This window comes from Salvelinus alpinus, chromosome 19 (assembly GCF_045679555.1).
Source record: "Salvelinus alpinus chromosome 19, SLU_Salpinus.1, whole genome shotgun sequence".
Taxonomy (NCBI): domain Eukaryota; kingdom Metazoa; phylum Chordata; class Actinopteri; order Salmoniformes; family Salmonidae; genus Salvelinus; species Salvelinus alpinus.
This window is the reverse complement of record NC_092104.1, coordinates 49182848-49199613: the sequence shown is the minus strand read 5'-3', so window position 1 is coordinate 49199613 and position 16766 is coordinate 49182848. Positions and strand designations below refer to the sequence as shown.

Genomic DNA, 16766 nt, shown 5'->3' with positions numbered 1-16766 from the left:
TAGGCATATATTTATCACCGTAAACGTCGACTAAGACCAAATATTCCACTTGAACATCAGGATATATTGAAAGTAGACTATGAGAGAAAATAATGATTCAAAATATATTTATAATAACACACACTGGCATTTATAATATTTCTAATTATGTAAAATATCATTTCCATCAAAAAGGTCCGTCTCTGTAGATATTCGCATGCTTATAAATTGAACTAAGACACTATAGTCTTTGTCTCCATTTTAGATGACATCTCTGCTGGACTATAAGATTTGATGGCCATACTAATCATGGTTATTACATAGCCTAATGATTATTAAGAAGATCTCCATTGTGACGATGATATGTTATTGCTAGGCCTACCACTATATCATTATTAGTAGTGCGGGGACTACATTTAAACTAGTGGTATTAGTGATAGTGTTAGGATACGGGAGATGACCTTGGATCGCCATATTTGTTGGTGTTCGAAGTAATGGCAGTGGAGATTAAAGATGACATGGAATAGTGAGGGTGGGGACGAGCCTTTGTTGACTTGTGAGCGTGGTCATTTACACCGGTCCTCCGGTGTAGCCTACTAGTCATGCACTCAGTGGCTTGGCGAGAGCGCATGACAACACAGCTCACTGGCCCTCGGTAGCCTATCCCGCCACAGCCTACATTTGAGACATTTCAATTGATTCGAAAGTACATCCGACAGAAGATGTATTGTGTGCTTGTGGTATAGTGGTATAGTGGAGTAAAACACCGTTACGGGTCTTGCGGATGTTGTTATCGATTTTGTCAAGTTGATAGTCGCCACCTCTTCCTCGGCCAGTTTGACATACGTTCCTAAACATTTAGCTTGAACACCGATGACAGGATTGGTTTATTTAGGATCTTGACCCTTCGAGGTTCATTCACATTCGAGCCTCTATTAAAATGAACATTGCCTTGTTCTAATTAATCGATTCGTTCATTTATTCATAATTTACGAAAATACACGGACTATTTCAGGGTGGTTTATTGATGTCAAGCATCAATCGTGAATAGAGAGCAGTATACTGCTGAATGAAGGCAATGCAGGATGCAATGTCTCCGCGGTGCTGCTATACGCGGCTTTGTTATGGTGCTCTCGTGCATCAGTGTTCGTGCAGTGGAGTGCATGGAGGCTGTCTCGCGCTGTTTGTTTCTACTTTTGTTTGCTAGATGGCGCTCTGCGTACTGGGACCCTAAGACCAAGGAACCACACGAAACTCCTTCTGTCCACGCTCAGCCTCAACCCACAGTCCACCGCATTCTCTCTCTGCAGCTTTCCTGAAGCGACTTTCCGGGGCTGTAAATTATCCTAATTTAATTTCGCTGGTGTGTGTATAGGAGAGCAAAGTTTTTTTTAAATTGTTTAATGTGTCAGAGGGGTTTTGTATTATTATCAAATCAGATTGATTAAACACAGCAGCCAAATTAGAGTAGGCTACTAATGCATGTTTTTTTTATTTTAATATAAACTGATAATAAGACATTTGTTTTGCTTATTGTGCATTGCTTATACAGCCTAAGCCTAATAAGCTCATTAGGTTTAATCTTATTTTATTTTAAGTCTCCAGAAATTTTAGATTGCATACTCCAAAATGAATTGTAGGCTTAACATTGTTCAAAATTAACTGTGATGGTAATTATTTCAACAACTCAAATTCGTGTATAGTGTTAAATGCACTGCTATAGCTAGCATATATCAACGAGCATTTTTGTAATATATATATAAATATAATTTAGAACCACAGTTTTCAACAATGCTTTAAAAACAATGCCTAATTCCACGAAACACGGCCATTTCAACACATTGTATCCATCCATATATCCTGTGCAATAGCCTATGGATTTTTCATGTTGTAATATTTCAACCTTTCGAGAAAAATATAAATATGCATTTTATTTTAAAGCGCTTTGCAATTGAGGGGAAAGGTGCATTCTTTTCTGTGAGTGTCCCACTCTCTGTCAAGATATAGCCCACTGCTGCAGTTAAACTTTCACTAAATAGTGTCGTGTCCATGTCTGACGTTGATGAATGTGCTGGAGACTTAGAGAAGCTTTTACAGCTGTATTAAAAGCAGGATCCTAGACCAAGGCACTGGCGATCAGGTGCAGAGGCCGCCACCACGCTAGATGACAAAGAAACACGTTAGAGAGACCCAAAGAACAGGCATATGTCCTGTTATGAATAAATACTGCCCACTTGTAATGTTTATATTTCTTTTACAGGATTTCATGATTTGTAATAATGACTGGCCCATGGTAAGGGAACATGCGTTTTGTATGCAGTTTCAAACCGCTCATATATTGACATGTATTTCTAGATTCTATTTCCCCTGTTGGTTTGGGTATAGGATTCAAATGCAATTGCAAAACACGTTTTCAATGGACCGTGTTGATTATGACATTGAACTTTTAGGCACTAGATTAGTCTAATGGGAGTGGAAAACTACGATAATAGTGTCTCTATGTTTTCATTCACGGCCCAGAAATATTTGATGTCCAGCGCCATGCATGAGGCTATGTTGTGCAGGCGTGACAAAGAATGGTGGTCGTTATTGTGAAAGTAATCTTTCAGCAGGGATTGAGCTGTATTGTCCGCTAGTTCACGTCACCCCCTGTTGGATCCTGGGTGGTATCTCACCGCAGGTGTGCGTGTTCTTCGACCCTCCACCTGGAGCAAAAGAGCTGCATCAAAAGACCCACATCTAGCACGGCTAGAACTAAGAACCAGAACTTATCTATAGGTGTATTTACATTAGTAGCATAGGCTTGGCCAACACATTGAAGTCTACATTAAGAAAGAACGCATTTCAATTACTTTTTGTAGAACGGCCATGGATTCATCCTGCGTTTGAGTGTTTAAATAAGGCTCTCGGTATTTGTTTTTCACTACTTAACAAGACACGATCTTACATATGCAAATACAATGAAATAGCACACAGATCCCGCAGTCAAAGGGCGGCATAAAGGTGGAATATTGCATATGGCAAAGCTTTTTACCGACCTCAAAGACATTTATCAGAGAATATCAATTCGTTCTCACCGAAATGACAGACGTTTCACCTTTTTAAAAATTGTTTCTTTATTTCACAAGGTAAACCCCAAAACTCAGAAGTGCTTTCAATTTTAGAAGAAAACGATGCTTTAATTTGGTCAAAGTGAATATGTCTTTTCAGTTATTAGACCACCCAACCAAGACGTCTTTTCTTTCTTCACTCTTTTACCTTTCTCTCTTAAAAAAAAAAAAAAGCCTAATCGAATTACCCGCATTTTTAAACGGACATGGGTGGATTTGGGAGTATAAGAGCAGTCAGTTGGACTATTTTCCTCAAATAAGACAGTGAATACATCGGTTTGTCATAGTTTCGTTAAGTAGAAAACAAGATATTTCACCGCCACAGTGGGATTTTAACGAATTAAATTATTTCACTGCTAGCCTGTGATAATAATAAAAAAAAGGTATGGGATTGAAGAGCAAGCACAAAGCCGCACGCACGCACGCACGCCTGCTTGTTAAGTAGGCATAACTTGCTGTCAGACTAGTTAGCAGTGTTCTGATATGGACGGTGGCTCCAGAGGCTCATCTCTTGGGGTTTTAATTAACAAGCTGTCTCAAAGCTGTAGAGCTCGATCAAACAGCCTCTCTCTCTCCACCAGCAAATCCGCCTTCCGTCAGCGCCTTCGGTTCCCTCTCCAACTATAGACATGAGCCACACCGACTCTCACTTCAACTTTTTCCTCACATGTGCGCCTGACATGGGTGTGGGGAGCTTCAATGTCTTTCTGTATACACATCTGTACATTGTGTGAGCATGAATGTAGACTATGTACACGTATGTCTGTGTCTATGCATATACTGTATGTAGGCTACATATAACATGTCACTGAGTCCAGGCATAAGCGACATAAGCGGTCGCTTAGGGAATTTACAAGGTGCAAATTCATTTTGTTGTTGTTGTGCATCTGCAGATTTTCTCTCGTTTTGTCAGTCACTGACAGTCACTCAATTAACCATGCCAGCTAACAATTTTTGGATTGATAAGTTAGTCTAGCCAGTTATCTAAACTTGTAGTCATCATGGCCGACTACCAACCAGGATGCAGGGCATGTGCCCAGGGGCCCAGACCTCCAGAGAGCCCCATTGATTTTGTTCGTCACTCTCACTCAGATATCATTAACATGGCATAAGTCATGGCAAAACGTGTTGGATTTCAGGAAATGTGCTTTAAAATGGCAAAAATGTATCTCCAACCCATGGAAAAAATGTGTAGAACTGCAGAAAACCTGCTTTAAAACTGCAACATTTTCTCTATTCCACATGGCAACCTTTCTAGAAATGCAGGAAATAAACTTTCAAATCTACATTTTTCTCTCTGCTGTCAAGAGGGAGGCCACTAAAAAAATGGTCCAGCTTGGGCAAATCTCGTTTAGGGCCCCCAAAAGGCAAGAGCCGTGTAACATGTGAATATATGTATATATGGACGGAGTGTGTGTGTGTGTGCGTGCGTGTGTGTGCTATTTTGGCTTGGTAGGCGATTTCAATTGACTGATGAGGAACATATTTTGAATGCATGAGTTTCAGACTTTTAAGGAGAATCTCACCATTCTATACTGATTATGGTCTCTCTCTTTTTGCTGATGGATAACATATTTACATAGTTAGAAAGGCTTTCACACACTGTCTCCATTCAGGCACAATACCCCTTTAAGGACAAGGCATGAGGAAGTGTATAGTTTTCTCAGCAGATACTGGGCCGTACTGACAGTAGCGAGAGCATGATTGAGGGGCTGTATGATCAGGTTTGAGGAAAAAAATAACCAATTCCCTCTCTGTCTTGCGAACTTGGTGTTGGTCTCCCGTTCTGTCCCAGGCGGGGGTAATTTGATAGCAAGGTCAAGAACGAGCGTTCTTCATGCACGTTTCTATGAGGAGAGCTGGATGCTAGCATCAAATTAGAGAGGAGAAGTTTCAAATCGATGCCGCGCCGTGAGCGTCTGGAGAGAGCCAGCAGTTGGAGTTACATGCTTAACACGTCCCGTCTGACAGGTCAACATCTCGGTACCAAAACACACACACACCCGATAGCCTATACGGTGGGTTACTACATCCGCATTGTGTACGCTAGATTGCAACCATTCCAGCAGGTTCGATGTTAATTGCAGTGAGGTGTGTTGGATTCTGTATTGTTTTTCATGATTTATTTGAGTATGTGATTGTAATGGACATAGACATGAACCATGAGACATGAAATAATAATATGTAATATACTTTATTTTTATATGATTATATTGAAAGAGGAAGAATTAGTAATGTTGCATGTAGCACAGATATATAGTTTATTTGGCAAACGTAATAGCACCCAGCTGATTAAGTTATGTAAAAAAATAAAAATAACAGCCACAAACAACATGCTTTTCATGTCGTTGAGATCAAAGGATGTTCTGTCTTTGCTATACGACTCTTTAAAAAAAAAATCTGATACATTACATAGATTGCTATTATTCAGATGAAACATGTTTTAATATAAACAGTAGGATCCCATTATAGTTTATTATATGCGTTAATTGCAAGATGTTTTCACAAATTAATATCCACTGCATTTTTTTAAATGAATCCTAACCTATATCGTTTTTTATATGATTTTGTTATTAGATGGAAGTTTTTTTGGAACAACAAAACTGCAACACATACTAGCTATAATTGTCGGCTATTATTAGCCTTGAATTCTTCAACTTTTGCACTGATCCGTCTTTTGAATAAAACCGTCTCATCGAAATAACATTGCTAAAATATTAAACCAAATAATCAATAAAGACCTTGTATAAGTATACAACGTAGGCCTATTTAAAACGTACTTTTGATTGTGTTCTACTTCTTTTACTATTTTTCAATAGCCATGTAAAATATCGCATGATTACTATCCTTAAAGCCTGTAGCGACAATTATTCGATTATCAAAAGGAATATGAACGAATGCAATCAAATTCACTGAACATTCAAAGTATTTCTGTTGCTTAGTAATAGCGCCCGGGCTAACTTTCACGGAGACAAGGCGTTTGGAATCAAACTCCGATAACTTGGTGGATGTCCAAACGAAAATGTGCTTCTGCATAATTTAGACTCTTTGAATGTCTCAGTATGGGTGAGTTGAGAAAGTAGCTCAGGTAACGCACGTTTCGATGGTAGGAGGGATGACTGTTTATGGAGACGCTGCCAGCCTGTCACTGTTATTCTGACAGGTTTGCTTTAGGGATAAACAGTAGCCTAAGAAAGTGCAGTTAGTTGCTCTGTTGTTGACTTCACAGACTGTATTAAAAGTATCCCACCCACCAGAGCGCACATACACACAACTCCTTTCAGGCGTTCCTCCCCGCCATCACAACTCACCCCCTGTCCTGTCAACTATTCCGTCAAAACCCCGCTTTTCATCGTCCCTGCTGACTCAGGTAACAAACACAATAACGACTTAAGCGCCGACAAGAAGAAAGCTAGTCAACTGGATGGAGAGATTATGGACAGTGGCAGGGAGAGAGAGACGCTTGTCAGACAGGGAGAAAAATGGCTGATAAAGAAATGACATGGGAGAGGAACAAAGTAGTCCCATCCAAAAGGGAGAAAGTGAGCGGCATCAAAGAGCGCTCTAGAAGGTGCCTGCAATGCCTTTAATAGCGTCAGTGTAATAAGTACCAAGGAGATTCCAATTGGGCCCAATTTAACCAGGGGGCTCTAAACCATGAAATGTACTTAAAAAACACACCTGCCAATCCGGCCAGTCACCCCCCCCCCCCCACAGCCCCTCTCCACCTTGTTGCCTGTCAGGGTTTTAAAGCGAGGCCCGTCTGACGGCCACCTATGCGGCCTAGCTCATTTGAGTTCATTGGTTGGCAATAACTTAATTTACAGCTTCAGCTTTTTGGGCGTCCGTAATGAGGATGCGCGCTGGAGCCGATGATGACTGCTTGGGAGTAATAACTCGTCTCTTACTCTGGTGGGGGGAGGGGTGGGGGGTGGCCAACCTCTCCGACTCAGCCTACCGGTATGTTTAGCCTCGGAGGGTTGTGTCCAGCTGATGAAACGAATATATAATGTCTGATTTAATATAACGTTGCAATATTTTTTTTGTATACGTATAAAGCCAAAAGTGACGAAGAGGAGCCAGCGGGTTCCCTTACGGGCCATCCTTCGTCTCTCACGTCAATCTCACTCCCCCTCCTGTAGTCATCGATTAGAGGACTTTGAGGATTTTAGGAACTACCTGAGGTTAAGTTTTGTTCGGAAGGAGATGCCTCTTGTTGTGCTTGTGCACATAGATATAGACTTAGCAACATCTTGTATTGTTAAATGATTGTTGGTTATGAAGTTGAAAAACACCTGCATTTCCCTTTATATCATCCAAAAGAGAGGAAGTTGATGCATACGTTTGTGGTTTGATTGGACTTCATCATAGCACACAATAACACAAACAATTATATATAAATTCAGATAAACAGTAAGACCAACGTTTTTTTGTTGGAAGTGGTAAGAAAAGTTAAGAAAAGAACAATAGGAAAAGCGTAAATACACAATCCTGGGAGATAACACGTACAGCTTTTCACCAGTGCGGTTGCAGAATTTGAAATGGTGTTGAAGTTCAGTCATATTTGATCACTCTCGGAAAAAAAGTTCCAAAAATATGATATCGCTTGCTTAAAGGCTCCCCTATATAAGACCTCAAATGAAGCCCTTTCATCTAAAAAAAAAAAAAGGGTCCATTGGATTTCAATATAGAGCCGTTAGGGGTGCCATACATGACGCATGCGATAAAACCCTTTTTGGTTCTTTAAAAAACTTTTTTTTCTCTAAGAGTATATCTAATTAATTCCCTTATAGCACACAACACTGAATAACCAGTAGGCCTACATTTTCGTTTCACGTGTCGATATCATCTGATTATTATTGTTGATTATCATAGGCAATCATCACTATTATTATTTCTATTGCGTCTATTCATGTTATTACCACGTTACTACTACGCTTAAACTAACCGGAAACCATTGGTATCGTAATAGTTAGGCTAACTACTCAACAACACATTCTGTTCACTAATAATTATGTCGGTAAACGAATTAAATGGCACAATGTCCTCAAGAAGACATAATAATGATGATAATAATAACGAAAATGCCAGGGCATGGTTAAACAAATAGCCTTATTGCGTTTAAGATTAATAGCAGGTTCATATCCGTTTAGTGGTTGTCTATAACTGACAGATTCGTTTCAAGTGATATTAAACTATACTGAACTATAAAACTTGTACATGTTGTGACTCTTACAAGTTTTTCAAAGAAACTACATCTGCCCCTTACTTCCATATCGAATGAATATGGCATTTAAATAATACAAATATGCAAACTCATTAAATAGTATAATAGGCCTAATGTTTTAGGCAATTTAATTGTTGTTAATGTTTCAATGTTTATTTTTTTCCCATTTGGATTAGACTATTAGCCTGTAAAATGTAAGTATAATTCATCCACATTGCAGCAGTATACATTTTTCAACTCTGTTAGATCAAACATAGGTTGTACCTTTCAGACAACATTGTTAAATGGTAACTGCCTTTTTATCAATAATACATTCCTAAAATTAACTATTAACTTAAGTTATGTAGTAAAATGTTGCCCATTTAATTTCCTACATAATTCCATGTTAACAGTGCATTTGAGTGGAGTGGATTTTTCTAACTTAGAATTCTATCATGTGAATTTTGTTTTCCAAGTCAATTGGTTCAGAAATCCCTTGAGTCATTTTTGATAGAGTGAAGTTGTTTGAAGGACCAACATTCCCTCTTATTTGCTCGTTATTTGTTCCTTATTTCACAAGACAAACGGTGTAGTTGAAATAGGTCGTGCAAAACTCCTGCACAACTACAATACTGAATTTCCACATGAGTTAACACAACGTTACATCACAACTCATAAGAACAGCCCATTACAGGCCCACTTCAAAACGTCACATTGACTGTCATTCATATATCATATCGAAATTAGCCATTTCCTCCAATGGTGGGCTCTTAAGCACTAAACTAATTTACTCTTTACCTTACTTGGTCTCTATACTCGAATAATATACAGTGCCATCACGTCATTTGTAGAAGAGTATCATCTTTAAACTCGAAGCCCATTCTTCAAATGTATTCCATTTCAGAGGCGGGCTTTTACTAGTGGAGTCTTTACGACCCGAGACTATCAGGGGGGGTGTAATTGAGGGGGCGGTAAGGGTAGGCTATAGAGTAGCGGCCGCCTGAAAGCTAGGCTACTAATAAAGCCAAAATGGACTGCACACCGTAAAACGGCTCTGCCTGCCAACAGCTGGACACAATAGGTGTATTATAGGCCAGGCTCATCAAAACACACCGCACACAGAGGCTATATAGTGACTATGGTTATGTCACATTGTCAGATTATCAGACAGGTGAGGCCCAATTAATCGGAACGTGAAGCCACTGTCCGTGTGTGCGTCCGTGTGTGTGTAGCTGTTTGTCACAGGGATGTAGGCACGGCTATGTTTGACCAAGGATTCTTGAGAACCGGCTTCTTGAATTTTGGGAGCTCTAGTTTAGGCCTACCTCCCTACTTCACGTCCATGTAGCCAGGACTATACCGCCTGCCTGGCTTTCTCTCAGCTGGATAGAAACACCTGTCGATGTTTTGAACAGCCAGATTGGGAACAAGGTCTACATTGTATCTAATGAGAAGTATCCTCTCGCGTAGGCAACGTGCCACTTCCAGCGCCAAGTAAAACAATAATTGGGTTTCTTAACTGTTAATAACACTCTGTTTGTGCGGTAAGATGCATGTTAAGGAGGTATCTTAATGATTCCCTTGAGTCTGATGTCTTTGGTCTCCAGTATAACTCTTTGACCGGGCTAGTTCTGTTTCAGTGCACAAATAGCTTTGCTGGGTAGAGAGGGTTAGTGATTGAAATGAGGTGGCTTCCACTGGATTCATGGTTTGGTCAGTCAATGAATATGTAATACCCAATACCGGGTAGTGCTTTCTTGGGTAGACCTATTTTGGAAAATACACAGTATACTCTGGGGGGGGGGGGGGGGGGGGACAAACTTGAATACACCTCAAGCTTAAACTACACATTCCTCTTCCGTCAATAGATGAAAAACGATTTGCTCTCCTACTTAGAGAGAGAGAGAGATACACTCTTGAATGGATGTTAAGATAGTTTTTTAGTAGGCTATACACGATAAAACATTGATTGTTGCAGTTTGTTGACCCGTACAATTTGGGGGTTAGTTTTCTCTTCATAGCGGAGCATATAATTATGCAAATAGAGATCCGACAGTGATCTGGAGTGCTCAAGGTGCCGGTGAGGGTGACGTTCCAACTTTGCTTAATGCTGTCTCGTCCTTCTTTGGAAATAGTTCATATTTAGCAGTGCTGGCGAGCGTGGAAGGGGATGATGAGAGTAAGCGTGACAATCTGAGTCTCCTGGAAAATGTATAATATCATTTTGGGATCCCATTGCCATTGGCATGAGACCATGCAGGCGTTTGAAGTTTCAAGAGCGAAGACATTCTAGTAGCCGACGCGAGGGAATGATCATGTGGTCACGAATATGTAGGCCTAGGTCCTGCATACTTCAAATAATTCAACAGGAGTGGAAACTGGAGTTCAATTGAATGTTGTTAAGTGTGACATGACTGATAAAAACGACGCAATTAGTGTAGGCAGATATTTTTGACGCTTGCTAATCAGAGTTAAGTTAAACTTGTTCCCCGTGTGCAAATGTATCTTCCTTATGGTGAATATAAATACTGTAACATGGGGCTAAATTGATTTAAAACGCTCTATTTGAGCATTGGTGGTAAACTCTAGCGCCTGATAATAGAAACAAATCTTTGAAAAGTTTTAAGGCTACCATGTTATTATGTGTCAACCCTCGCCTATACTTGCCTATTGCATTTGAGTGTGTTTAAGACATTTTACGTGTCAGAGAAGTGAGACCAACTCTCAATGATGGGTGATTGAATGTTTTATTTTTTATTTTTATGAGGGACCTGACTTGGTGTGAGGGATCTCAGCTGGTTCCACCCGCTCGCACTTGTTGTTCGACGGTTAATGGAAAGATTTCTAAAGATTTATTGAGGGGGCGTTTAATGACCTTATCGGGTTTCACCATGTGAAAACAAATGATCCTGTAAAACGTGCTGGCATTACAGCTCTCTTTGCAAAGATGAATCGCCATTTGAGGAGTTTTAATTGATATTTAACCGTTTTCATCTTTCTTTCTTTTTTAAGCGAGTTTAACCGGTTGTAACTGGAGATTGTAGAGCATATTTTTATCCGCTGGAGGTGCAGGCCAATAAACCGTATGCAGTCTAAAACTTGAAACCAAAAAGCTTAACTTAATATGGATAAGGCATGTTTTTTTGCAGTTCTATCTGCGCTCTTTGAAGCAGGACCCGATAAAGAGAACTGTTAGGCCTAATACTAAAACAAATCATTAAACTAGATTTAAGAAGGCATTTAACGTTGGTTAACGCTAGTCCAATTGTTGAGGACTGGGCTCCTCTGTCTTGAGTGATGGATCGTCTTCCTCGGTAATGTTTCATAGCTGTTATGTGAGATGATGACTCTGATCCTTTTTTCTCGCAGCTCAACTACCCCGCGCACTTTGCAGTGAAGGCAAGCGAGCCGATGTGGCAGCGCATCAGGCTCTATCTAGATAGGTACCAATAACCTTCTCTCAACTTTTTCTCAGCGTTACACTTTCTATAATTTTCCCTCTTGAGTAAGCCTGCCCCTATGACCTGGGTAGCATACCCTACGATCATGTTATGTGTGGTAAAGCAAACGAACTATTCTATCGTTGAACTATGTAGACCTAATCGATGGGTTACCGCTCCGATGGCTTATGTTTGTTTCTAAATTAATTTATAACAATAGCCTAAATGAAGAACAAATACTGCAGGCTAATTGATTAACCACGGCAGGCGTATTAGAATAAGCAGTGGTCGAAATACAACAAGCTCTCAGTCTCACGTCAGAATTAGACATTCATCCGTGTTCCTCCAACATTACATTTTGAAGTTGATCCAAATGTCAAAGTGTTTAAGGTTAAGTTAGGTATTAACTCCGATATCTTAAGGTTAGGCATTAACTCTGAATGGTTAAGGTAATTATTAAGGTTTGGGATAGGCTTAAAACTAAAATAAAATTTAAAAAAAACTTTCTATCGCTGTCATTAGGCAACGTTTTCCAACCGAAACCTACTTGAAGATACGTGCTCACTGTTGCCCCTAGTGGCCGGTTCCCACGTCATCTCCCGATGACCTCAGACGTGGATGGACATCTAATACTGACTTGTATCACCAGTGACCTGGCTGCTATATACATATAAATTAGGCTATTTGAAACAAATACCCATACGCCATGTGTTCGTTGTAAACTCCATAAACACTACCACTTCTTAATTCAATTTCAGCAACTGACAAAAATGTTTTAATACATGGGAATGGTGCATGGGAAACACATGATTGAAGGGATAGTTGCAGGAAAAATGCTAATATTGGTACCATGTCTTGAATGGGATTTGTGACACAAATGCTAAAACGTTAGCATTTGGAAACAGTGCCAAGGAAACTAAACCAAAGCATGGATGGCAGTCATACCTTGTCCATAGACTGCTTACAGGGTAAGGAAACCAACGTGTCATTTTGTAATTTGGGTAAACTCTCTCTTGAAGGTGGATGATTGGAGTGTACTTAACATAACACAATGGACATTTTAATACCAACAGCCATAATGTATCTGATTGGAGAATGATTTGAACCAAAACGTTTTTCAAATGCTATATTTAAAGGGAAACTTCACAATTGTTCAACTTCACATTGATATTCAGCACCACCCCAACATCAACATATGTGAAAATACTGCATTTCTATGTTTTGTAGTAAAAACAATTGAGGAAGTGTTTCCAATGACATCAGTGTGCATCTTGTGATTTGGACCAATTGCGAGTTGACATTGCCTACTACGTGCCTACTAATTGTCTAATTGTCCAATGACATTGGAAACATCTTGATCTTTATTTACTACAAAACACAGAAACACGCCATTTTCACGTATGTTGATGTTGTGGTGGGTGCTGGAGATGATCAATAGGAATTTGAAAAATGGTGAAGTTTCCCTTTAGTCAAATCACAAAGCATGAATGTCCTTCGATAGATGACCCTTTTGATCAATAAAACATACAAACAATCTGAAAGAATAATATATTCAAGAGTATTTGTTCAAATCAGTCACAATTTACATATCAACTGTGCTTTAGATTTGGTGCTATGGCTGCATGCAGTACTTTTGATCCATTCACATATGGCTTGTTGGACTTTTGGTTGATCCAACAATATGGTGCCTTCTGAGTAGTGTAACTTGGTGACTAAAAAAACCTTTTATTTCACCAAATTTTTATATTCTGTCATAAAGAGCACATGTTCAACTGAATGAAAAACACATTTTCCCCATCTCAAGAGCAAAAAATATATAACTATATTAAGTGCATCTTAAGTGCCAAATAAAGTAACAGGGTTGATGACTTTTTAAATCAGCCATGAATCAACCCCCATGTGATAGGGGGAATGGAGGCTTGTTGTATACAAAAGGGAGGAGCAATTGAACGCAAGCTTCACAAAAATGTTTTAATTGTTAAAAAATTTATATCCCGTCTATCTATGGGTAACAGGGTTGATGTCTTATGCTCAATTTCACACCACCAAACACCAGAAAACGGTCAAAAAACAGTAGAACCAGCTCTCCCGCTTTTATACTAGGATTTGACAATTAGATGTTCAATGTCTCTTTTGACATTAGAAATCAGATCAATTGAATGTTCCACGTGGTCTATATTAAAGGGCACTTCATTTAATATAACAGGCTTTTAAAATTCAACACGCGTGCACAATTTCTACTTAAAATATCAAAAGGGATGCAAAAGGCACTCATTTCGTGGAACGAGCCCTTTATTACAAATATCGAGTGAACATAGGGTGTTGTATATTCCTGAGGCAGCAATATACACATAATGAAGTAAAATAGCAACTGTTTATTCTTTCACGCAAAGGGAACACACATGAACAACAGCATCCTAAAATGAAACTTCTCCACCAGTCCGCATATTCCCAAATCAAACAACAAGTTAACTTCATGAGTGACATCCAAAGAGACATTTAATACAATTAGATGAAAATTACAACAGCTCACACACTGCTTCCCTCATCACTGACAAAAGCAATGATGTGTTTAATAACCTACAAAAGCCTCAAAATATCACCCAGTGGCTGTTATTTACACAGAATAAAAAATAAAGTATAATATATTCCAATATATTTCTTAACACTCCTTATAAATACCTCGCCTGAAGCTGTGGAAAGGTAAAACATGTCTGGATAGACAGTGGCTGTGTTGAGAAGTGTATTCATGTATCAGTGGCTTACTGTCTCCTGGTGATACAAATATCTGGGCATATTAGAATGATATTCCATTCATCTTTGAGTGATTTCTAATTTACACGTCGTGGAAATATTTAAAAAATCTTGTTTATGTCCCTGATTGAGATTATGCGAGGCTGACCCACGCAGGGCTCTCCTCTTTGTCACTTTTACGTTTGCACTCGAGGCAAGTGTTTGGAAAATACATTCCTCCCAACATCTGAAGACACATCATCTAGGCTAAGGATAATATTGAAATCTTGGGATTTCCTGACACGTGCAAGGGGATGTATTGAAGTTTTTATGACTGTGTTACTGACTTCTTGTTTCTGTTAAAATGAGATATCCCTAAAACTCATTTTGATGCTGGGCTTTGTAAGTGATTTAAAATCTGCTCAGTTTCTTGAATTCTCAAATCTAGGACAGGGGTTATGGTCGGTTTATTTATTTCATCAAATTAAATCCTCTGGGGACATCAATTTCATGGATATCAAACAGAAAAAAAGGGTACAGTAAAAAAAAAGAGAGAAAAAAAGAAGACATTTTTACAAATTACAAAATCATAGACAATCTACCTCATTGTCAACATTTATGACTCTGGGACTTCATTTGGTCCGGTACAAAATCGAATTAGAGTGCATAAAAATCCAATGAAACATTGAGCGAAAGTAAGATACAAAACACCACCAGTATATCAGCTGTCATAAACATTGCAGTGCAACTCCCCAAAGTACGATCGTATAAATAGATCCTCATTTGACAGAAAATGTAACTATCGTTTTAATAAGTGTGTGTGTGTGTGTGTGTGTGTGTTTGGAGATGGTAAGGCAAAGGGATGGACGTGACTACGGAGCCATAAAAACAACACACTCACTTTACATTTAAAATGATCTCATGTTAATGGAGAATGTTTACTCTAGTTAAAACCATCGTTTTGTGGTGACGGGTAGGAGGTTGGGTTGAGGGAGGGAGATATGCCAAGTGTATGAGTGGTGTTTGTTGAGGAGGACTGTGTGGGTATGAGGCGGGCTCTAGGACCTCGGGGAGTGGTGGGGAGGGCTGCCGGGGTATTAGCTCAGTTCAGGGCGATGTCAGGACAATTAGAGGTATACCACGGCGCACTGTGCACAGCGCCTGTCAGCCTTAATCTCAGCCACTGCAACCACTGCTCCGTGGCCCGGACCACAGCCGAGCCACAGCCCACGGGAAACGCAAACACTCAGCCCATATTGTTTTGACAGTTGCGCTCATCTAGAAATAATGCAAAACGCTATTGCTATGTATACACCATCACCCTGCACTCTGCCGGTAAAACAATACATGTGTGAGCCGGGTGATAGATTCAGCCACAAGAGAGAGAGATCACACAGAGATGAGGGAGGGAAGGAAGGAGGGAAAGATGGAGAGGGAAGACGGAGAGGATTTGGCACCTCCTCCACCCCTCTGTGTTTCCCTCCTGTCGGTGTCGTTCTATAAGTCGTTGTGGTTGTGGTCCGGTTTGGTTCTGTGGGAGCTGCGTGTAGTGACCGCGTTGGAGGTCTCCTCCTCCTCCCCAGTCTGTAAAGCCTCACCGAAGAACTGGAAAATGGAGTTGAAACTCCTCCACGACGTCAGCTCGTGTCGCTCTGTACCTGCACAACACGCACGCACACACGCGCACACGCACACACACACACACACACACACACACACACACACACACACACACACACACACACAGCACAAAGAGACAGTGTTAACTTAACAGTCCACTGTGTGACCATAGAGAGGATAATCAAATAATGAAAACTAACATACACCATACACCACAGTTACATCACACACACCTAATGGGTTACAGATAAATCATGTTGTTAACAGAGCATGTAAATCCCCTCCTCTACACCTGGAGAGCTTATTGTGTGTCCACTTTCAAGCAAAATGCTTATAGGACATTACACCCATTCCAACCTTTGACCTCGCAGTCCAACGGGATAGTCTTAATATTTGATCCAACTTGATTCACGATCGTGCACACCCGATACCCTCCCGTGTCTGCCTTTTAATTGAATGGGAGTTATGCACAATGGATGCACTAAGCGAAACCAGTGGACCGTTATTCATTCATCCTCAGAGCTGCTTGAGAGAGGAAGCTGTGAGAAGGCACTAAGGCAGCCGGCGTATCAGGTGGTCCGGGTTTCCCCTCCCTTCTCCAGGTGAGCCGGTTCCCATGTTGGGGTCACAGGGAGCCTGAAATCTGGTACACACGCCTCGGGTTCCTCTCGGCTCTCC

General features: G+C 40.1%; 1 protein-coding gene across 8 annotated transcripts in view; it reads right to left on the bottom strand.

The window, feature by feature from the left end:
* Window positions 1–14090: 14090 nt before the first annotated feature.
* LOC139545765 (cotranscriptional regulator ARB2A homolog) overlaps window positions 14091–16766 on the bottom strand; it is a 199689-nt gene continuing 197013 nt past the window's right edge. For all 8 annotated transcript variants that reach the window (XM_071353913.1, XM_071353906.1, XM_071353918.1 and 5 more), the window contains one exon: window positions 14091–16126. In XM_071353913.1, coding sequence (XP_071210014.1) covers window positions 16063–16126 — 64 coding nt within the window. In that variant the 3' untranslated portion in view covers window positions 14091–16062. The remainder of the gene's footprint in view (window positions 16127–16766) is intronic.